Source organism: Microtus pennsylvanicus, chromosome 9 (genome assembly GCF_037038515.1).
Source record: "Microtus pennsylvanicus isolate mMicPen1 chromosome 9, mMicPen1.hap1, whole genome shotgun sequence".
NCBI classification, from domain to species: Eukaryota; Metazoa; Chordata; class Mammalia; order Rodentia; family Cricetidae; genus Microtus; species Microtus pennsylvanicus.
The window spans coordinates 21,040,414-21,063,507 of NC_134587.1; the positions used below are offsets into that span (position 1 = coordinate 21,040,414).

Below are 23,094 nucleotides of genomic sequence, written 5' to 3' on the forward strand. Positions count from 1 at the left end.
CATTCTCTTGTATGGGTCTTCCGTGCTTAACCTACATTGCTCACCTAAATATAGCTTCTTTATGAAATATGCAAGAAATTTATGTCTTGAAAGCTAACTGCGCATCAAAGATGGATTGTAATTATTAAAACCTGAAGTGGAAAAATGTGATTTTTATTTCACTGTCTCAGCAAAAGTGGACTAGTTACTATCACAGAGGGCAATTTCAGCTTCAGTGCAAAACTGACTGGGTGGCATCTATGAATACTCTGAGTGGACCATAGGATCTACCCTTTAAAGCAGTCTTTGAGCCAGAAAAGAGTACTGTAACCTAAATGAAGTAGATCTCACTGATTCTAGATGGTTACCTTTGTTAGCTCACTCCTGCACTTACACACACAATTCTGAGAATCTCTCCTAAGACCCTCGTGCACTGTTCCAGCAGCAGAGGACTTTGATGTAAGAGATAGATGCTTTTCATATTTGGATCAGCTCTTACTGACTTATTAATTGTATCAACAGTTTTGTCCTTTATATATGTATGAAAATATTGTTCATGTGAAGTTTACCCTACAAAGAGTTTGGAACATCTGTGAACATCACGTGGCTTGGGGACAGGGTCTTGTCATCTGATCACAGCACATTGTGTCTGTTTACACGTGTTTTTAATTTGGGAAGTAGAGAATTGTATTAGGTGGAAATTCTAGTGCTTTGCAGGAATTGGGCTTTTAATTAATATCACCACAGTTGCCTTTTTACTTGTGAATTAAATATATATTACCTTACACTCCCTCCCCAAAACAACTTCACAAGAAGGTCTCCTTTCTCTGATATTTCCTTGGAGATCATCCTTTGACCCATACATTTTTCTGTAAATGCTTATTAGATTCCTGGTATCTTGACTGTTGAAAACATTTCTAGTTTAGGGAGTGATGAAATGGAGATTCTTGGTCCCCATGCACAGTCTTGTCATTCCAAACAATAGAATAATGTCCGTTTTCCTTTAGTTTCTTCATCTGTCATATAAGGACAAGAGTTACAACATTGTTGCCTTATAAGATTATGGCTAAGTTAAAATGAGATAACATCAAAGAAAATGTTTCAAATAGGTTCAAATGATTGAGCTTCTTCTTCTTCTTGGACCAATTATGAGACACAGAAATGTTTTGATTTTTGTGTCCCCCCCCCAGAATTAACAATTTCTTTGTGAAATGGCACAAATTTCGATATGACTTTTTTACTGTTAGCTTTACAATACCAAAAATGTGAGGTTTTTAAATTTCTGCATAGAAATATATGGTTTTCAATTAATTTTTAAAGGTAATTTTTTTATTTCAACTCAGTTTGTTACCAGACTTTTTTTTTAAATTGTAGTTAGCCTGGGTGTTTTAGATAAACCCCTTACATACTAGTTAAGTGTTTTAAACAAATTCCTTATACACTACTTCAAATTTTTAGTCACAAACATTTTGGAAGGCAAAAATTATTAGAAATTCTCATTTTTAATCTTTGGTTCATGTTTTCAGGTCTTAATTACAAAATCATTTTCATTTTTTTTAATTCAATAGACTTTTGTTCTGAGAGTAAAATTAATTGCTATTCAATACATTAAGTATTTTTGTATTGTATCAATAATAATTATACTTAATCTATAAAGCCTCATTACATGGAGCAGAGTGTTCTTTGACATTCATTCACTTTTCATTAAACACAGTGTTCTTGCAACTGCATAGTGTCTTGTTATAATCAATTCCAGCTAGGAACTTAGATGAGTTCTTAGAGCTGCAACATGTCGAGCAACTAACATTTCAGAATGCACAGTCAAGATAACATGAACGCTGACACCACTTTATTTTTTTTTATATTTATCTATTATGTATACAATATTCTGTCTGCATGTATGCCTGCAGGCCAGAAGAGGGCACCAGATCTCATTACAGATGGTTGTGAGCCACCATGTGGTTGCTGGGAATTGAACTCTGGACCTCTGGAAGAGCAGCCGGTGCTCTTAACCGCTGAGCCATCTCTCCAGCCCCCTGACACCACTTTTTAGCTCAGAAAAATTTGTAAGTTGAGCTATGATTAGAAGTACCAAAGAAAATGTTTTACTTAAAGTATTAGAAATATTCATGCTTTCAGAATTCTTATAGGTACAAAGTCACATATTTTCATATGTATCATTTATATGTTTGAGCATAGTATTAATCAAAAATTTATATAATTATATAAGAATTTTCTGTGAAAATTAACAGGTTATCCTTTTATTAGAGTAACTGGCATAGAATTTTTTGCTTTTAGTGTTGCAAACAAACGAACAACAATCTAAGTCAGAAGCTGTCTGTACCCCTGCTTAGGCTTGACCTAGTCTGCCCATCTGGAGTTCCTTGTTGGCTTCATGCTATATAGTTGTAAACTTTCACAAAGGATTTGATCTTTGACCTTTTGGTGATTTTCTTCTTGTCCATGGTGATCACCTTTTGGGATTGTTGTTAATCCCATCCTCTATGGCATATCATGGGTAAGGTCTGAGGTGCGATCACCATGATGAAGGCTTTACACCGAAGGAACATCCAGCCAGGACAAACCACGCTTTCCACATTTCCCTAACTTTTCCAATTCAACAGCAGCCAGGCAAGCACAAACAGAAAGGACATTTGATTAGCTAAATGTCTGCAGGTTATAAAATACCGTTTGGCACAAATGCATTATTGTCACACAATAAAGTTTTCTCTGTGTATAAAATATTTCTAACTTTATACAAATTGTATAAAAGTTTGATGTCTAAGCATATATTAAAAACAAAACTTCATACATCAAAAGCTGCCTAGCTGCTATGGTGTTGCATGTCTGCAATACCAGCAGTGGATGGAAAAGGAGGGAAGATTGCCAAGTTGAGACCATCCTAGTCTGCATGTTGGGTCTGTGTTTTAAAATATAACAACAACAAAAATCTAAAAGGAGGAAAAAACATTAGTATATCAAACTTGATAATGGCTTTAATAATTGGTCATGGTAGAGTAGATTGTTTCATTATTCTCTTTTGTGTTTTTTCTATGTTCTAAAATTTACTTGAATCAAGTACTGTACGTGTTACAGCTCCGGAGGGGAAGGTGTCTTGACTTGTTTGGAACTCAGGCTATACCTAGAGCTGCAATAGCTTTGCAAGCTGGGTCCTGACTTACTGAGAAGTCAGGCTATACCTGAAGCTGGGTGTAGGTGGGGTTGGTCTCCTCTCAGGATGTAGTAATCCTGCTCCTCTTTTAGGAGAGCCTTTACTGCTGAGCTCTGTTCTGTTCCCCTAAGTGAACATCTTGGCAGTGAACACCCACTTCTTCTGCTGTGGCCCAAGGTGTTTCTTTTTCTCCTTCACTTTGCTAAAGAGGAAGCCCTTGCAGAAATGTAGCAATTGCCTCCTTCTGGAGGTGAAAAGTTAGTTTTATGCTCAGCCCTTCTAAGGGAACATCCGAAACTCTTTTAAGAGAGAGATTTACTTTGGAAGGAAGAGTCCAGGAGAGGTACTACCTCTGCCTGTGTGGAAAAGGACAACTTGTACCTGAATTGGCAGGGAAACTTATGTAGGGCTTCTTAGGGGTGGAGTTTTCCCAAGGAGAAGATTTTCTGCTCCAAGATTGGTTAGTTTCGTTTATTAGGAGCAGAGTTGGCTCTGGTATCAGGGCCAAATTGTGTTTCTTGGCCTTAGTTTTGGGGCCAGGGCATATTTCTTTCACTGGTTCTGGTTCCCCGGCCAAAGTGTATGTTTCTTAGGTTCTTGCTTCAGGGCTAAAGTGTTTATTCACTGGCTTTGGGTTGAGGGTCAGGGTGTTAGAGTTCATGCTCAGGGATTGGTTGGTTTCTTTGGCTGACCCTTTTGCCCTACAAGTGCATAATGTGGAAGACTGTTGTTTTGTTTTGTTTTTTAAAATAATACCTCTCTACTTTGTAATGCAATGAAACTAAGAAATTTTTTATTTTTCAAATGTAGGAAAATTGAACATAAAGATTTCAGGTGCTCTGTATATAATACATGTATTTGAGTTTAAAAGGGAAAAATGCTTTATTCAAATGTATTGTCATTTTTAACTCAAATTGATAGCTTTACTTGGGAATATAGTTTCTACATCACATCTTTATTCTTCCTTTTATGATATGCTAGGGGAACATCAATTCTTCATTCTAATTTTACTGAAAGCAGAAAAATAATAAAAATATTCCAAAAATCTTATCAGATAAAATTTAGGAGGTAATTTCTGCCAGAAGGTAATGTTTGAGGTGATAAAAACAACATTTTCTAAAAATTATCCATTTTTATTCAGTATTTAGGAGCTTATGATAGTAGTTATGTATGTATTTGGTGATAGCAAACATTGGTTGAAATTAGTGTTTGTGTATATTACAAGATGAAAAGTGAGAACCAGTTCACGGGTGTCAAAGTTTAGGTGAAGGATTATCTTTAATAACTAAAGCAGACACCCTTAATTTAAGAACAGAGGCTCTAGAAGGAAGGAGGCCAACCAAACCTGTATTCAAAGAGTTTTGTTTGTTTGAATTCAAAGACATGGTAAGATCTTTGTAGGACCAGTGAATGGTCATCATTGCCGCTAGCTTGATTTCAAATGCTCTCATAGTTTCCGTAAATCCCTCATCTGTCAGTTCTCTGCAGGCCGTGCTCTGTCAGCCGCCTGTCTCCAGCCCGATCTCTGCCCCTATGGCCTCTTTGCAGCCCCGTGGAAAGGATTCAGATAGATTTGTCTTTTCAGAGTTCTGTTCCATTGCATCATAAAAAAACTTGTTGATCCTGATGTTTGTCATCATTTTTATTTTATTTCACTGTTTTGGTTACAAACGTAATAGGAGAAAAATGTCTGTGCTGTCTTGATTTTGGTAAGTTTGAGAGAACTGTTGTTTCTTTTATCCACATAGGATCACAGGAAGGCGCTCCAGTGAGTAGTCGTTGATGGCCGAGGTTGTTTTGAAGTGTCTGATAAGCCTTACGTGACTTCTAATGTGGAAACTAGTTAATTAACTTTTAAAAATCATTTCGTATTTTTCACCAAGTAAGTTCAAGGAGATCCCTAAAGAGGAGGAGAAAGGAAGGAAAGATAGACAAAGGAGGACTTACATACCATTCAGAAACTTTCTGAGTTTGGTTTTTTTTTTTTTTAAGGATTATGTTTAGTGGCATTGTGCCATAAGAAAAGTAAAATGCTTCTTTCATAAAATAACTTTTTTTTTTTTTTGGATTTTCGAGACAGGGTTTCTCCATAGCTTTTGGTTCCTGTCCTGGAACTCTTGTAGATCAGGCTGGCCTCGAACTCACAGAGATCCGCCTGCCTCTGCCTCCCGAGTGCTGGGATTAAAGTGCCACCACCGCCCGGCCAATAAAATAACCTTTTTAAAGTCACTTTGTAAATATTTTTGACAAATAATGTTCCCAGATTATTCCCAAAGACATTTTTTTTTGCTCACAAAGGAAGTTTGTGAACATGCCTCTTACTTTAGAAATGAAGTTGAAAGTCTAAATTTGAAGAAAAACTAATATGAATGTAGAACCCAGATAGTACATTACTGTAAGAGTTACAAAGAACTGTGTTATTTGGCAAATTTCCTGTCGATCTGTTGCTGTCCAGCTATAATGGAAGGACTTTTCTGGTGAAGAATAAATGGAGCAATCATAATAATTTGGCAGCATATGGACTCTGCACGGTTGTAGTTCTGGTGATTATTTTAAATTAGGTAAAGAACCAAAGGTTGGGAGTCAACAACCAGAGTTCTACGCCGGCTCTGCTGTTAACTGCCATACCTGTGCAACCTAGCCCTGGCACGTATGGACTCTGGGAACATGAACGGTCAGCACGGACAGGGGACGAGCCTAGAAGTTCATGTCTTTCATTTACCAGGTAGGATTTTAGTGACTAAGTGAGCCCTGTACCAGACAACCTACAATGTAAGCCCAAGTGTGGAGCCACTGAAGGTCTGAGTCCCTGCTTTTTGTCAAATCCTTTGTTTTCTGAACTAAGCACAGAAGTTGCTTAGTTCTCTAAAGATGTGATCTTAGAGATCACCTATTGGATCAGTTGGACAATATAATCAACATTGTGGAGATAATTATCAAACCACACCTCTCTCCACTGTGTTTCATGAGTGACACTCATGTTCCCAGGGAAAGTTATTCTTAGTCTTTTATATTTTAAATACTACTGAAAATAGTGTGTGGCTCTAATGAGCTGTGTAACTGGAGAGACGGACTGCCCAGTGTCCTCGTGTAAAGTACAGCAAGCTCTCTGTGCTGCTCTGGAGGTAGAAGGCAATGTGAAGTAGACCCAGGCCTAGGAAAACCAACAGAATCCCACTTTTCTTCATGTTAATTTTAACATTTGTATTAAGTTGTAGGATGTTCAAATATTTGTAAAAGTGTTTGATACATATGCTTTGTTCATGCCCTATGATTTTTTTTAAGACTTCTAATCCTTGTAAGTCAGCATCCTATGTCACTTGGGAGCTCTAAGGCTTATTTAATTTTCTCACCTGGAATGAGCAGGTCTTTCATATCCCTGCTCTTCTAAGTTAGAGATACGGTTCAGCAATGCAAAGTGCTAGCAGAGAAACTGGGTTCAGCTCCCAGCCATAGATGACTCACGGTCCAGAGGATCCTCACAACTTGGTTTACCCAAGTTCCAAGGGGTCAGCACTTTCTTCAGCCTCTGAGCACAGGCGTGTACACAGTTCACTTACATAGGGACAGCCAAAACATTTATAAACATGAAATAAAAATAAGTAAAATTTTTTTAATGATTCATTGTCCTTTTTAGGTATGACATTCTAAAACGTTTCATGTGAGCTCTTAGTAAGACGCAAATCACACTATCAGAAGGATGTTGGCTTTAGTTTTGTTATTGTTTTTTTTTAATCGCAACTTTATTTTTAGACTTAATTTTACTAGAAAATATTTTGTGAAAATCTGTTTGGTGAATAATCTAAGACTAAGAGATCTAAAATTGTTACAACAAATACATTAATCTACTTCAATGTCAACCAGTTATTTTACTTCCAAGAGACAGGGATGTTAGAGAAAGATCCCATCCCACATTCTAGGCCAAAGCAAGACTACATAGTAAGAACCTGTCTTAAATTACAAGAAAAGAAAAGAGAAGAAAAGAAGTATCTCTTATTCATTTCAAAGTGCTGGCCTTTCAAGTGATAACTTGGAAAATCAGCCATTAGAGGAATGGAATTGTAGCTCCCAGCACCCTCGTGACACTCACACTGAGAAAAGCGATCCACTTAGGTTGCTCAGCCGCCTATACACATTTACTGTTAGCACACTATCGAAGCTTGGTTGAGATGTAAGAGCGCGGCCATGACTATATAAGTGTGGTGATTCCTGCTCATTTTTCTGGTTGGCTTCAGGCTTCTCTTTCATATCCAGGTAGTCTTCAGCTTTTGTTCTTTCTCCTGTAAGACTTAAGCATTTGCCGTTCTCTCTGGTTCTAGTCCCCTTCCCAGTTCTAGGGTCTCATAATGTGTGCATGATTCACTGAGACAGTTTCCTGCCCTGACTGCTAAAGCTTTCAGTTCATCACTCTTGGTGATGTGGCCCCGAGTCACCCACACTGGAGTAGCCTGAGCCTTAGGTTCATCGTTACAAACACTGTTGCTTTGGAGCTGGGGATGGCTCCACAGAAGGAGCAGCAACTGCTCTTGCAGATACCCGTGGTGGCCATAACCACTGTTGAGTTCCAGGGATCCAATGCTCTTTCTGGACTTTGCAAATACCATATATGGTGCACATGCGTACATTCAGACAAAACACCTGTATGTACATATTTTAAAAAATCTCTTTTAAAACTGTTTTTGTTTTGTTTTCTTTTATGTGTGAGGGTGCCAGGCCCCCTGGAACTGGAGTTGCAAACAGTTGTGTGCTGCTGTGTGGGTGCTGGGAATTGAATAGTGCTCTTAACTGCTGAGTCATCTCTCCAGCCCCTAAAAATATTCTTTGATGGCTTTCTTCTGGACTGGAGAGATGACTTAGTGGGGGCAGGAACTGAGGAACCCAGTTGAAGGGTTGTTGAAAGGAACAGGGTTCCACAAAGTTGTTCCGATTACCATACACAGACACATTTATAAGTAATAAAAATTTAAAAGTTTAAAAATTCTCTATCTTTTCTTTTAGAGAAGCAATTCTAGATCACCTGTTCCAAATAACACATAGAGACTCTAACTTTTAAAAAAGTAATATATTGCAATGTTACAGTATAGTTTCACTTATCTCATATTTCCATTTTTATGTTACCAAATTTGTTCAGTCTTCTTAAATAAAATGTAAAAAAATATAAATTAGTAACCCTTCAAAAAGAAGTATAAAATAATAAAGATAATCTTTGATCATCTTCATAATGCTTCTTTTTATATGTGTCTTTTAAATCTTAGTCATGGAACATTATTTCTAGGAAACATTTTTGTGTGTTAAACCTTAATAAAAATAAACAGTCAGACGTGGAGGCAGGGGCAGGCAGACCTCTGTGAGTTCAAGGCCAGTCTGGTCTACATTGCAAGTTTCAGAACAGCCGGGGCTAACCTAGAGAAATCTTATCTCAAAAAAAAAAAAGAAAAGAAAAGAAAAATTTTCTCCTAATGCTGGGGAACCCAAGCCAGGTTTTCAAATTTACTTTTTGTCATATAATTTCTGACTCACAAGAGTTAGTCAAGTATTATTAATTATGTCTAGCTAGAGCTAGACCATATGTCCCTACCTGCAAATAATTTGACTACTCAAGGGATTAAAGCTGTAGTATAAGCCTGACATTTCCTAAGCATTTTATTCTTGTTTTCTGAAATCAAAGAGTTAGATGACATTACATCTAATCCAATATATGCAGTCCCTTCTACAAACACTAGTTTTCTAAATGCCATGGGCACAAATGTAGATTATAAAGTCGTTACTGTCTGGTAAGTTTCTAGCACCAGCAGGAAATTTTCCTATGTGAATATAGAAGTACTATATAATAATCACATTTAATATGAAAAGGTACTCGTACAAGACCCTCAATAGTGGCATGAAGCATTGTGCTGATTTGTTTACATACTCCTGTGTGCTCTTGTCACTCAGTCACAAATGTCACTTTTTTAAAATCAGCATGTGTGATATGTGCTGATTTGGTGTCTAAAATCATAAAAAAAAGGGGGAGGGGAAACTAATAAAACTTTCCTTGACACTGAGCACAGTGTGCTCCATCCTGTCTGTGCTGACAGTTTTCTTCTGAGGTCATGTGTGACCCAGATATGTACTCAGTGCAACTCTTGATTCTATTGACTGTTATCTTTTTTTTTTATTAAAAATTTCCGCCTCTTCCCCACCCCCCATTTGCCTCCCTCTCCCCCTTCCTCCCTCTCGAGTCTAAAGAGCAGTTGTGGTTCCCTGCCATGTGGGAAGTCCAAGGTCCTCCCCCCTCCATCCAGGTCTGGGAAGGTGAGCATCCAAGCAGACTAGGCTCCCACAAAGCCAGTACGTGCAGCAGGATCAAAACCCAGTGCCATTGTCCTTGGCTTCTCATCAGTTCTCATCGTCCACCACGTTCAGAGAGTCCGGTTTGATCCCATGCTTTTTCAGTCCCAGTCCAGCTGGCCTTGGTATCTTAATCTTTAGAGAAAGCAATTTTTTTTTTCAAAATCAATATAAAAGTTATTTTAGCATACAAATCACTGACAAGCTAATATTAGATTTTTACTGTTAGCAAGCAGATATGCAATACATGCACTAATTTTTTTTTTCCAAGACAGGGTTTCCCAGTAGCTATGGAGCTAGTCCGAAATTTGCTCTGTAGACCAGGCTGGCCTTGAACTCACAGAGATCCGCTTGCCTCTTTCTCACAAGTGCTGAGATTAAAAGCATATGCCACCACCACTGTCAGGCATGCACTAATTTTTTAATCACAAGTTTGGCTTGATACAGTCCTAAAAGTTGTGATCAGTCACACATTAGCTTATATATACTTACTTATATATCAAAAGCTGTAAGAACATCTTAACCTAAAAGTGTGACAGTTCTTTTCAAATTGAATCATAGTTTTCTTCCTTGCTTTCTCGGTACCTCTAAAACCCACTGCCAGATGACTTAGAAGTGTTATGAAGATCAAACTGTGAATTCGGAGTGCCTGAGCCCGATAGGGTTTCTACTATGGGTTCTTCGCTACCCTCTGTCCTTTAGCAAGCAGATTTGTAATTCAGAGCTCTCATCATTGCATTCACAAGGCTGCTTTTTTTCTTCTTTTTTTTCCAAGACAGGGTTTCTGGAGTCTGTCCTGGAACTATAGCTCTGTAGACCAGGCTGGTCTCGAACTCACAGAGATCTGCCTGCCTCTGCTTCCTGAGTGCTGGGATCAAAGGCGTGCGCCACCATCGCCTGGCTTGCTTTTTTTTTTATTTATTTATTATGTATACAGTTAGCCAGAAGAGGGCACCAGACCTCATTACAGATGGTTGTGGGTCACCATGTGGCTGCTGGGAATTGAACTCAGGACCTTTGGAACAGCAGGCAATGCTCTTAACCGCTGAGCCGTCTCTCCAGCCCCATGGCTTGCCTTTTTTCTTGTGCTTTCAAATGTCAGTGTTTGTTACAATTTCCAGTTGTTAAATTTTCTCAGTAGTTTTTTTTTAGATCAATTGCCAAATAAGGCTGATGAATTCAGATTGATACACCTTTTAAAGTTTACTTTTCCCTGTATTGTTGGTTAAGCTTGTCATAATTTATTTGTTGAAGAGGCCAAATCATTTCTTGATTTCCTTCTGACTGGGTTTTACATGTATTTTAAAAAGATAGGTCTTGTTCAGTCTTGCCTTTAAAAGTTATGGAATAAATGTTGGATTTTGATCAAGTCCAGGATTACCTTGGGGTAGGAATAAGATCAGAGGTGATGTGAGCCTCCATTAAGAAGCTGGTGTTGGTCTGCTTGTCTCATTTCTGATGAAATGCAACCATTCACAGGCAACTCTACTTCATTAGCTATAATATTCATTTCAGAAAGAAGTTTATCTGGTATCTAGATGACCTAATGCTTTTGGTGAACTCTCAATACTCACGAACAACCCCTAGGGTTCCCACACAGCTGGTCCTTTCACATGTCTGCCACCGTTGTCACGGTTGTATTCGGGAGTGATGATTATGTTAGGTCTCTCTGTATGAGTATAAACACAGATACAGAACTGTCTGTGTACTTAAGGAAGAAATAATTTGACTAAGAATATTAAAGATTTACCATAGAAAAATTACTAAATTTAATTTTTAAAAGTTAAATTTTATGCCAGCTTTATAAATTTAAAAAAAGCCTCTGGCTTTAACTAGAATTTTCTGTTATGTTGACCCCTTATTTTTAATGTATTTGTGACATTTATTTCTGCAATTTATTGATTAACAGGGAATGCAGTGGTGTCTTTTGAAAGAAGAGGATGTCATTCCTCGTATCAGGGCAATGGAAGGCCGAAGAGGAAGACCACCCAATCCCGATAGACCAAGAGCAAGAGAGGAGTCGAGGATGAAACGCCGAAAGGGTCGCCCTCCCAATGTTGGCAGTGCAGAGTTCTTAGATAGCACGGACGCGAAATTATTAAGGAAACTGCAGGCTCAAGGTGAGAAAGAAGCACCTGTCACTAGGAATCACACGAAAACCTAACAGTCATCCTTCTTATACTTTTGACTTGGAAGTGGTTGACACTGCTTTTAAATAAGGAGTTCTTTGAATCTGTAGCCATTCCTCAATAGTTGTGCTGTGTGCTACCGTTAAAGAGGCTTGCACAGAATTGGAGCAGCTAGCCTTTGACACGTGCTCTAAAGTTGTCCCAGCCTGGGATTCTCCTTGTTATAGCTCCTAAGTTTTTGAAGTGTACCTGAGAATAACTTCAAAATCTGTGCACCTGTAGGTAAATTTTCAGCTGGAGAACTCCACTTACTCGTAACTAACCCAAGTGCTTTAGTTTGCAATCTCCTGAAGTCTGGGTATGCAATTCCAGGATGCTGAAATAGTCGGTGTGTTTTAGAAGGCGTGACAAGGGCACCAGAAAGCAGATTTATTAAGTTCACAGTACTCATATTCATTCAAAATGTACTTATTATTGAGAATTTCACATAAAGTACCTTGGAGCTGTTCCTTATTACACAGGAAGATAAGACGAACATTGTTCTGCTGTGGAGTCTGAGCTACTTTGTGCAGAAGTGAAGCCTCTGGGCTGTCATGAGCACATCATCTGTACAGATAGCTGATGGCTGAAATTTTTATTCATTAAAATTATAGTGAAAAGACTATCAGGATTTTATGTTATTTCAGGAATGTTTTATCTCTAAATATAAAACCGAGAGAAAACATCCAAAATGTATTTCTACCCATTGTAAATAAATTGAAACCATAGGAAAAAAACTCATGGGACAAAATCCTTGAAAAGAAAGCTCTCATTCTCCCTCATCCGTGGAGTCATAACAAGTTTCTGTTACTCTCTCTAGAAATTTGTACACATTTCCAAATTCAAGCTTCACCTACACATGTTTGTTAATTTCTAAAGCAGGTTCCCGTGTATACCTCATTCAGTTTAAATGTTGTCAGCTTGATCTTGGTCATCTTTCTGCAACTAGGAGCCAGCCTTCCCGTGGTTCAGCAGTCAGGGATGCCATGTGTTTCTTTACCATTCTCATTAGAATGTCACTCTCTTTTAATGAAGCTTTACCATCACAAACAATAATAATAAATATATGTTAAACATTTATAAGTATTTATTTTATGTAGATAACACCAGTTCATTAAGAGCAGATGAATTTTAAAAATTAGTTTAATGTTGTTTTTATGTTTTGAGGCGGTACTTGTTTTTTGTTGGTTTTTCAAGATAGGAATTTTTTGTGTAGCTCTGGCTGTCCTGGAATTAACTTTGTAGACCAGGCTGGTCTCAGTCTCAGAGAGTTCTGCCTGCCCCTGCCCCTGCCCCTGCCTCCTGAATGCTGGGTATGTACCATCACGCCTGGCTTTAGTTTAAATCCTGTCTTTCTGACGTGTGTGGACATGTGTGGATGGGGACATATATGACAGCACATGTGCAGAGGTGAGGAGAGAGCTTGCTTGAGTCTTTTCCTTCCACCATGTGGGACCTGGGGGTAAACACAGGTTGTCAGTCTTGATAGGAAGTTCCTTCACTCCTGAGCCATCTTGCTGGTCCTGAGTTTTAAAAATTATTATCTATAAAGCCATGACTCTTATGAGACTTGTTTAAAGGTAGCTGCATTGTATTTAAAAATGAGTGTTTGAAGTGAACTGGTAGCCAAAATATCTTCTTTTTCTGTTTGTTTTCATTATTTATACATTTACCCTTATGTACTATCTAAAATAGAACATTTAAATTTGAAAAATTAGGGGCTTAGAGTTTTGTTTTTTTGTTTTGTTTTGTTTTTGTTTTTCGAGACAGGGTTTCTCTGTGGCTTTGGAGCCTGTCCTGAAACTAGTTTTGTAGACCAGGCGGGGGGCTTGGAGTTTAAGAGAACTGAATGCTCTTCCAGATGTCCCAAGTTCAATTCCCAGCAACCACATGGTGGCTCTCAACCATCCGTAATGAGATCTGGTGCCCTCTTCTGGTGTGCTTACTTAGGTGCAAGCAAAACACTGTATACATAATAAACAATAAATGAATATTTGATATTTAAAATGAATGAATGAATAAATAAATACATTTGAAATGTTAGGTCTGTTGGAACAAAGAAATTAATTGTCCTTATTTTACTCAGAATTTTATTCATCTAGATTTCAAATTGATTTTAGTCCATTACATATTTGTCTTTGGTTGTAATAGGCTTCATTCCTTATTGTGCTTATTGTTTGCGTGCGTGTGGGCGTGCGTGTGTGCATGCGATTTTGTGTGTGTATTCTCTACATGAAGCAATCACTTAGTTTTCCTATTTACATTTATTAATTTACTAAGAATAGGATACATTTGTGTCACCATATCTTGTGGAGGTCACAGGACAAATTGAAGGTAATGGTTCTTTCCTTTCACCATGAGGTTTCTTGGGATCAAATTCAGGTCCCCAGCTTGGTGGTAACAGTCCTCATGCACTTACCACAGCATTCAATATTTAACAATAAATGGTTACTATATTTGGGCTAGCAAGATAACTCAATGGGTAAAGTTACTTCCTGCCCAGGCCTTGTGATCTGAATTTTGTCCCTGGGACCCGCACATCAAAGTAGGAGGTGTAAAATGGTTCCATCAACGTGTCCTCTGACCTCTACATTCCTGCCATGGCCCATGCACCCACGTACACTTGCACAAAATTATATATATGTAAATTGTCATTTTACATTTACAAGTATATGAATTTATTGTGTACTCCTTTTGTAGAGATTAAGCAACAGCGAATAGTTTAAAATCTGACACTGTTCGGATATAATAGTGGCTCTACGTGTGTGTAAATAAAACCTGTGTGTTAATTGACCCACACTAATACCTCAAGTTGTGTGCAGCAGAAAATAGCAGCTGACACTGGGTGTCACAGAGTTGGAGATGTCGTCCTAACAGTGCTTTCTCCATTGACGCTTACGAAGGCGTGCTGACAGATCTAGTCATGCTGCAAAGAAAGGACGTGTGTCTAAAAGGTCACACTAATTCTATGTGCTAGGAGTTTATCTGAGACTAAATACTTATCTTTGAAATTAAGGCAGACATTTTTTAAAAGAAATTTTAGCATCTACTTTTTTGGCAAATTATTTGTTTTCATTATGACATTTTTAGGATTTATGAAATCCATGCTTGTATTAGAGCAAGAATTTAGCTTAAGTAACTTTTTAGGAAATTGTTTTCTAAATCACATCGCATTGGCTTTTCTACTTCAGACAGAATTGCTATGGTAGAAAATTAGTGATCATCATTTCATAGACTATATGGCTAACTTACTAGAACTCTGAAAGCATTCAAATGCTGCTTCAAGGGTTTTCCTCATAGTGAGATGGAAACGGGCTTCTGCTTCCGCTGCACTGTACTTCTGTGCACCTTAGACATTTTATTTATATGCTCTGTGTAATATTATTTCTTATAAAATAGCTATAAATATTAAATAAAATCATATAAATTTTTTGCTTTAGCCACATTCAATAAAAGGTAGAAATACATAATCATTGTCAGTTAATATACTTTATATAACATCTTTTTCAGCTACAAAATTTAGAACTGTTGTTCTGTGTTGTAAAGTAGAACTTTCTAAAATATGTTTCAGGTAATATGCTCCATCCCTTTCAGAGTTAAGAGCATGCAGATTACACTTTCCATTGAGGAGAATAATAACATTGTATGGTTTCTTTATCCATTGCCCGTGTCTACACTAACAACCAACCACTAAATCTCAACGACTCGGGGCACTAAGAGCTAATCATTTTTCCAGATGGAATCAGTGGGAACAGCTTTATCGGTCTTGGCTGGGATTGTTCACATGTGTGGGCTCAGTTGTCTCCATGTATTCAATATCCAGCAGCCGATCTAAAACATGTCCTTGGTTGGCAATAGAGAACATGTCTTCCCTTGAACGCCCTCTGTTGTTTCAGCTAACATCCTATTGATCATGGGACACCACTGGCCGAATTCAGAATCTCGGGGCAGAGTTTATTCCATCTCCTAATGAGAGGGACTCCAAAGTGTTTTTGCCCCGGATGCTTCTATCTGTCATTTAAAGTTACAAGACCTTCATTCATTGAAATGTTTTTAATAATATTCGTGTACGTGCATAATGATGTGCGTATGAATGAAATACATTCGTGCTATGTTGCACAGTTGGAGATCAGAGAACAATTTTCAAGATTAGTTTGTTTTCTCCCCAGCAGGGGTTCTGGGAATGAGACTCAGTCGGCAGACTTCCACAGCCATGTGCTCGTTAAGATGTCTGTCTGGCCAGTAGTCTCTCCTTTTATTTTAAGAGTTTTAATTCTTCTGTTGTGTAAATGAAAGTATCACTAGATTCAAGGATTTAATCACTGGCACACAAGTTTGGCTAGAGGTCTTTGCCTTTACAGGTAAGTGAAAATGTGTGTGTTTACATGTGTGTGATAGTGTGTATGAGTGTGTTAAGATGAAGCTAGCTGATATTCTTACATCTCAGCAGGTCCTTAACTCAAGAAGGATGACGGGGATCACATTTATACAGTTATTCTTTTCTTCAGAGTTGATTAAATAATTTGGCAGTTCTTTTCTAACTTTTGGGGGCTTTAAACTTCATGATTGCTTTGTCTCAACTGCTCCATTGCTGGAGCTACCACAGTCTCCTAATCTGGCCATTTGTAGGGGGAATGAACATGTCATTCTCCACCAAACTGCTTTCCTGCCTGGTCTGCATCTCCCCTAGGCAGTGTTCTGAAGTGCGCATCGTTCGTGGTGACACAGCACAGTTCCACATTACTCTTCAAGTTTATCAGCTATATAATGTTGTTAATTACCCTGCGAAATTTGTGTTTTTCAGAAATAGCCAGACAAGCAGCACAAATTAAGCTTCTGAGAAAACTTCAAAAGCAAGAACAGGCACGGGTTGCCAAAGAAGCCAAAAAACAGCAGGGTAGGAGACTTACATGCATCGAAAGGTGGGATCTGGAAATTCTTAGTCTGCCTTCCAATCCTGAGTCTGTGATGACAGACGTGCTTTGGTTTCTCTTAACAGCAATAATGGCTGCTGAAGAGAAGCGGAAGCAGAAAGAACAGATGAAGATTCTGAAGCAGCAGGTATGTCCATGTGCTGCAGCGGACTTCTAGTCCGCCTTCCCGTGCATCTGCGTCTGTGCGCACACGGTTCCCGCCTGGATGCCTGCACAGCCACTGTTATGTGGAATGCCTCTGTCTGTTTAGAAAGTTGCCGTCGTAAAATTTTTACTCCTTTTAATTTTTTTTAATATTTCAAGAGATATTTATTCTTGTTGTTTTATATGAATGAGTGTTTGCCTCCATGTATGTATTTGTACTACATCTATGTCTGGTACCCATGGAGGCCAGAAGAAAGCGTTGGATCCTCCAGAACTTTGTTACAGATGGCTAAGAGCTACCATGTACGTGCTGGGAACAAACTGAAGTCCTCGCCAGTATTCTTCACTGTGGAGTCATCTTTCCAGACGTGGCTTTTTCTTTTCTTTTCTTTTTTTTTTTGTTTAAATGTGGGTTCTGATATTGGAACTGAGGTTCTCGTATTTGTAAGATAAACACTACTAACTGAATGTGTGTGTCTGTGTGTGTGTAAGTATGTGTGTTTTGATTTCTGCTCTCCTGAGTCCAGCTAGTTTTGTTCATATGTACATAGATGAAGGGCTGGGGTCTGGGCAACATGTATGGAGGCCCTATCCCTGAAGTTAAGGCCTTGTGAGCTCTTCCTGTACCCGTGGTGGGATGATAACCCATATCGTCTTGCAGGCAAACATTTTGAATCCATGTTTGCAACATTCCTGTCATTTCCAAAACACTGTTTTGCAGCAGTCCCCTAGCTCTCTGGCTCCTACCGTTTCCCTGACCGCTTTTACATGATGTCTCCGAGACTTGAGTGTACTCAATGTCTGACTGATGAGGATCAGAGCTCTACAGTTTCTTTTTTCTGCAGTTAAACCAGTTGTGGTTCTTTGACAGTCTCCATCTGAGACAAACAGAAACTTATTTTTGAGGGTGTGAGCTGCACTTACTTATTAAAGATGAGTCTTTTGAAGATGTTTACATAGCATATCAAAGTGAGGCATGAGCAGAATGACAAGGGGTGCCCAGGGCTGCAGCAGTGGAACTAATGTCTGTCTGATTGGACTTGTACCCATTTGCCAAGAGGCAACTCAAGTCTAATACTACAAACCTAGCTTTGAATTCGTTAATGGAAGAATCACAGGCCCTAGAGGAAAACCTAAATGAATTTCCTTCACTTTTAAATCATGTCCTTTTTCTTAAAGTTTTTAAGAAGCAAAATTTTATATATGGCATTTTATATGTAATATTTGTAAGTACCTTAATATTTTTGTAGACATTGAATTCAAGTTGGTACCCAAGACTGTTTTCAGTGTTAAAATTCATGTATCAGTGGATAGAGGGTATTGCTTGAACATCCAAGTTTAGTAAGAAAATGTGGCAATTTAGTTAGTTATTTTGGGTGTTTTCAAGACTAGGTTTCTCTGTAACTTTGTATCCTGTCCTGATACTAGCTCTGTAGAGCAGGCTGGCATCGAACTCAGAGATCCGCCTGCCTCTGCTTTCCGGGTGCTGGGATTAAAGGTACATGCCACCACCTCCTAAGCTCATGTTGTTTTTTATGTGTAATATGTATTGAAATTTTTCTTTGTCAATTTCATACATACATCATAACTGAAAGTACCCCCACTCTTTCTAGTTTTCCTCCTACCCCTATTACCCAACTGTCTTCCCTGTAAGTCATTTTTCTCTCATTCATGTCTTGTTTTTATTGTGTTTTTGATTTTGTTTTGAGTTCCTTAACTAGGATCATCTGTGTGACTGTGGGTTTGGAACTATCTATTAGAACCTGGTAGATTCCTTAGTGGTTACACAGCGGACAACAATGACTGCATCTTTCCCAGAATCCACAGCAGCCAGCAGTCCAGTTGCAAGGGTCCCTTCCCTGATTCACAGCTGCTTGCTGACCTGTGCTGTCTTGTGTAGGGACACTGCACTGACTGGGCCGTGTTCAGAAGCCCGCACCTGCACACTCCCAACCCCACTCCGTCCCTGCTAGGACTTTCCATATGCTTCATAAGGCCTTGACCACTGTGGGAGCTATGTGTCCCCATATACAACAAGAATCCCTTAAAGCAATTTGCAAGATTCTGGAAGCATCATGATGAAGTAGATGAACATTGTCATCTGAGTTGAGTGGAATTCTTGAGTTCTAAGTGTTAGCATTAGAGCAAAATATTTGCTGTGTTAGAACTCAGTATCCTCTTAATAAATGGGTACATAATATGATAGGAAATTTATAAATCTTATAAATGATATTAGTCTTCATGCTAGTGATAGATATCTGTAATATATCTATTTGGCTGTTAAGGTAAAACTTAAACTGAATATATTTAACCCCAGATGACTTTTGGTCTAAGAATCTCTATATCCTCTCATGAGAGAAGGCTGTAATGCTTTCGCTGAGTGAAGGTCATACCCCTTTAAAAGTCTTATGATTGACAAAAACAAAAAAAGATTTCATCAAGAATATGTTTCTCTCAGGTCTCAACTTGTTTTGTGTGTGTGTGTGTGTGTTTTTTGTTTTTTTGTTTGTTTGTTTGTTTGTTTGTTTTGAGACCAGGCTTCTCTGTAGCTTTGGAGCCTGTCCTGGAACTTCTAATATAAGTAAATAATTCAAAACATGGTTCTTCAGTCTGTTATCTAGAAATAACATAAAAATACATACTTGGGTTTTTGTTTTTGGTAAGCTGCAGCTAATATTCAGTGTCAAGAAAGGAACACCAGCAGCAAAGTCATAAAATGTGATAAGTCTTCTGAATTAGATTGTTGATTTCTCAAATATCACCTCTGTAGAGACTCAATAATAAGAAAATCCACAGGAAAGCACAGTCAGACATATCTGGAAACTGAGAGAGGAACACAGCGGTGTTTGATATAGATGAAATGTGTTTGCTATAGGAATTTAGAACAGATCTAAGTCAGAAATGTCAAGGTTTGTCGTTGCTGTTGCTATGTATTCATTCCTATCCAGGCCAGTCGGAAACTTTCTGAAAGAATATTTAAAATGGAAGTTCTGACTGTGATTGTAGCATAGAAGGGTAATTTTAAAAATCAACATGTAAATTCTTATCAAAGCATATATGATTGCTAAATTATAAAATATAACCAAATTAAAATATTTTACATGCCAGTTATCTGATGTAAGTAATTTCATGGATCATAAAATCAAACTAATTCCTTCTAAAATCTTTTGGGTTTATCCTTGTGGTTGAAAGCATTGTTCACATCATGTTGTCAACACGTGAAATAAATTTTAGGATCAGAGATTATTTTTAATAATGACCTTAAAGCCTTGTAATGACTATATAGCTGCGATTTTAAAACATTCTTTAAATTTATGACAAAGCTATGCATGTAAATCGTTTTATAGAAATAATGTTCTTCGTTCCAGTTCATTCAGTAAGTGGTAGATATCTATCTGTTGCTATATGTATTTCTGTTTTATATGTTCTTGCAGTTCGTTGAAAATATTGTCTGGATATGTAACGTTAATCAGCTTCGCAATCTCTTTGTATGTTTGTTTAGCATTTATAGTTTACCATTATGAGAAAATGTCTAAACTCATATGAATCTCCTTACAACAGGTAGCTGAATTTCGGATCCAGCACGGAAAGCGTTTGATAATTTAGTATTCATGTCTTAAATATTTTGACTCCAATTAAACCTTTTTACCTAAATATTTATTTTCTCAAAATTTCATAATGTTTCCCACAGGAAAAAATTAAGAGAATCCAGCAAATCAGAATGGAAAAAGAACTCCGAGCTCAACAGATTCTTGAGGTAGAATTCTTAATTTAACATAACTAAGATAACAACTCATAAAGTGCAGGGTCATTTCCGATGCTCAGTTATTACTGCATTCGTTCAGATGAATGCATCCACTGGAAAGTCTATTCAGAAATGTGTAGATGGAGGCCTTCTTTGACCCTTGTTAGTGAGTTCATCCATCCTAGCCCTAAATGCCAGAAAGTAAAATAAAACAAACAGCAACCAACAAAAGAGAGAAGACTTGAGAAGCCAGTATAGTTGTCATGGAGTTCGTTGTGTTTACCCTCAGGAAAGCCTAGGGCATCTAGTTAGACATTTTTTTTTTCATTTAGAAACTCTTCCATGATAGAAAATGCTATCGCTAGCAGGGTTCCTAGTATACCTCCCCTCTGCAAGAGGACTAGAATTAGGTATACAGGATGTGTTAGCATCAAAATTAGTAGCTAGAAATCAGCAGGAAGAAATACTGAAAAAGTGGACTTAGCACATCCAGGACTCAAGCAAGTCCTGCCCGAGTTTGAAACTTTTTATCTGAATGGCTTTGGTGTACAGTGTCACTGTCACATTGTGAGACAATAACCTACCAGAAACAGTTGCCTCATCAAGACAAAGGCAAATATGTTTCATATCCTGTATCAAAAATGGCATATGTCTTGAAGTTGTTTCCTAAAAATATAGTGAAAATAAACTTTTTTGTTTTGGTATTTGTTTTGGTAACCCCCAAAGTCATCTGGGGTTAAAAATATTCAGTTTAAGTTTTACCTTAACAGCCAAATAGATATATTACAGATATCTATCACTAACATGAAGACTAATATCATTATAAGATTTATAAATTTCCGGCCGGGCAATGGTGGTGCACGCCTTTAATCCCAGCACTCGGGAGGCAGAGGCAGGCGGATCTCTGTAAGTTCGAGACCAGCCTGGTCTACAGAGCTAGTTCCAGGACAGGCTCCAAAGCCACAGAGAAACCCTGTCTCGAACCCCCCCCCCCAAAAAAAAAAAAAGAAAGAAAAAAAGATTTATAAATTTCCTATCATATTTGGTTGTTTAAGAGAGGGTTTCTCTGTGTAGCCCTGACTGTGCTAGAACCAACTCTGTAGACCTCAAATTCAGAGAGATCCGCCTGCCTCTCCCTCCCAAATTGATGGGATTAAAGGCGTGCACCACCATCCAGGAAAAATAAGCTTTTGGTAACTGCAGTTCTTTTTCCTCTCAGCTGTTGATGAATGGCTGCTTTGTAGAACACTATGCCCTGAGGTCTGCAGAGACTTGGGGCGTTTTTTGTGTTGTAGTGCTTTCTCCTAGAAATGCAGACATTCCCTCACCCTGTTTAGGTTACTTTTTATAACTCCCAAATCCAGAACACTTCTTTTTGGAAACAAATAAGCAATAACTTAGAGGTAATTAGGACCTTGCAGATGGTGAGTGACTTCAGGTGGTATAGTGTGAGGCTGGTTGTCAGAGTGCAGGCTCTGTCTTGTTAAACAATAAACGCTGAATCAAGACCCAGTATACAGAGGTAGTGAAAATCAGATTTACTAAATTTCATTTAATGTTTACAACCAAATAATGGATCTAAAATATCAAGGAGAAAAGGAAGTTCCAAAAGTAGATGTGCTTGAGGTTCTTTTTATCCATCAATATTAATTCTTTCTGAATTTTTTTTCAGTGAGTAAATTTTCTTTTAAAATCCTCAAAAATGCAAAACATGATAGTCGTTTTTCTTAAGATAAAATAATGTTATTTCAAATGTTTATCTGTTTATAGAAGAAAAGATGTTGTCTTGTGGTTGTTAAGGGTGCTACAGATGTGTTTTAGCCCTGATGTTCCTTTGGAAATACTGCGAGGCGGGGATGTTTGTAACTGTCTGCATATGTGTTACATAATCGCTGTGTACCTTGTGAGGCATGTAGCTGCGAGTCTTAGCGGTGCTGTTGCATGACTTGAGACCTGTTTCGCATGCACAGGCTAAAAAGAAAAAGAAGGAAGAAGCGGCAAATGCCAAATTATTGGAGGCCGAGAAACGAACAAAGGTTAGTTTAGCCAAGAATCAAGAGTTTTTATTTTCAAAAATAAAAACTTCATTTGTGTAATACCAATCATGAAAAGTAGTTTTTCTTAAAGCTACTATTGAAAAATATGTGTGTAAATGTGTGCTTTTATTTGTATGTATATTGTTGTATGTTTTTTATTTCTTAATGTAGGTATGTGCTGTTTTGATGTATCAATGGAAGACATCAAGTTAGAAATGCAAATTATTGCATGGCATCTGGATTTAAGTTTGCTTGATAAGAATGATCACCCAAACTAGTTTATGTGTCCTTTATGTTTATGCTTCAACCCATGCTGCAAACCTGACTGCCCTCATAACTCTCTCTTTGTTAGTGTCCAGTAAGTGTTTTAGTTTTTAGAAACAAAATGCATAATCTAGCTGTGGTGATGCATACCTGTCTTGCCTGCAGTCAGGAAGCGGACTTAGGTGATGTGGGTGGCAAGTCCAGTGACAAAGCAAGACCCTGTCTATAAACACTGTTAGCTGTCATTACATAGTAATAAGATCAGTCCGTTATATTCTGTCCCAAAATTGTGGAGAAGTTTTGATTATAATTCCCTGGCATG

At 38.0% G+C, this 23,094-nt stretch overlaps 1 protein-coding gene across 23 annotated transcripts in view; it reads left to right on the forward strand.

Annotated features, from left to right (window-relative positions):
* The window catches only part of Baz2b (bromodomain adjacent to zinc finger domain 2B), a 208,788-nt gene that overhangs the window by 150,916 nt on the left and 34,778 nt on the right, over nt 1-23,094 (forward strand). For 17 of the 23 annotated variants that reach the window (XM_075985075.1, XM_075985085.1, XM_075985078.1 and 14 more), the window contains 5 exons: nt 11,391-11,601; nt 16,454-16,546; nt 16,649-16,710; nt 20,419-20,484; nt 22,443-22,508. In XM_075985075.1, the coding sequence (XP_075841190.1) occupies nt 11,391-11,601; nt 16,454-16,546; nt 16,649-16,710; nt 20,419-20,484; nt 22,443-22,508 (498 nt within the window). The remainder of the gene's footprint in view (nt 1-11,390; nt 11,602-16,453; nt 16,547-16,648; nt 16,711-20,418; nt 20,485-22,442; nt 22,509-23,094) is intronic. The other 6 variants (XM_075985082.1, XM_075985083.1, XM_075985084.1 and 3 more) reach the window with 1 other exon arrangement.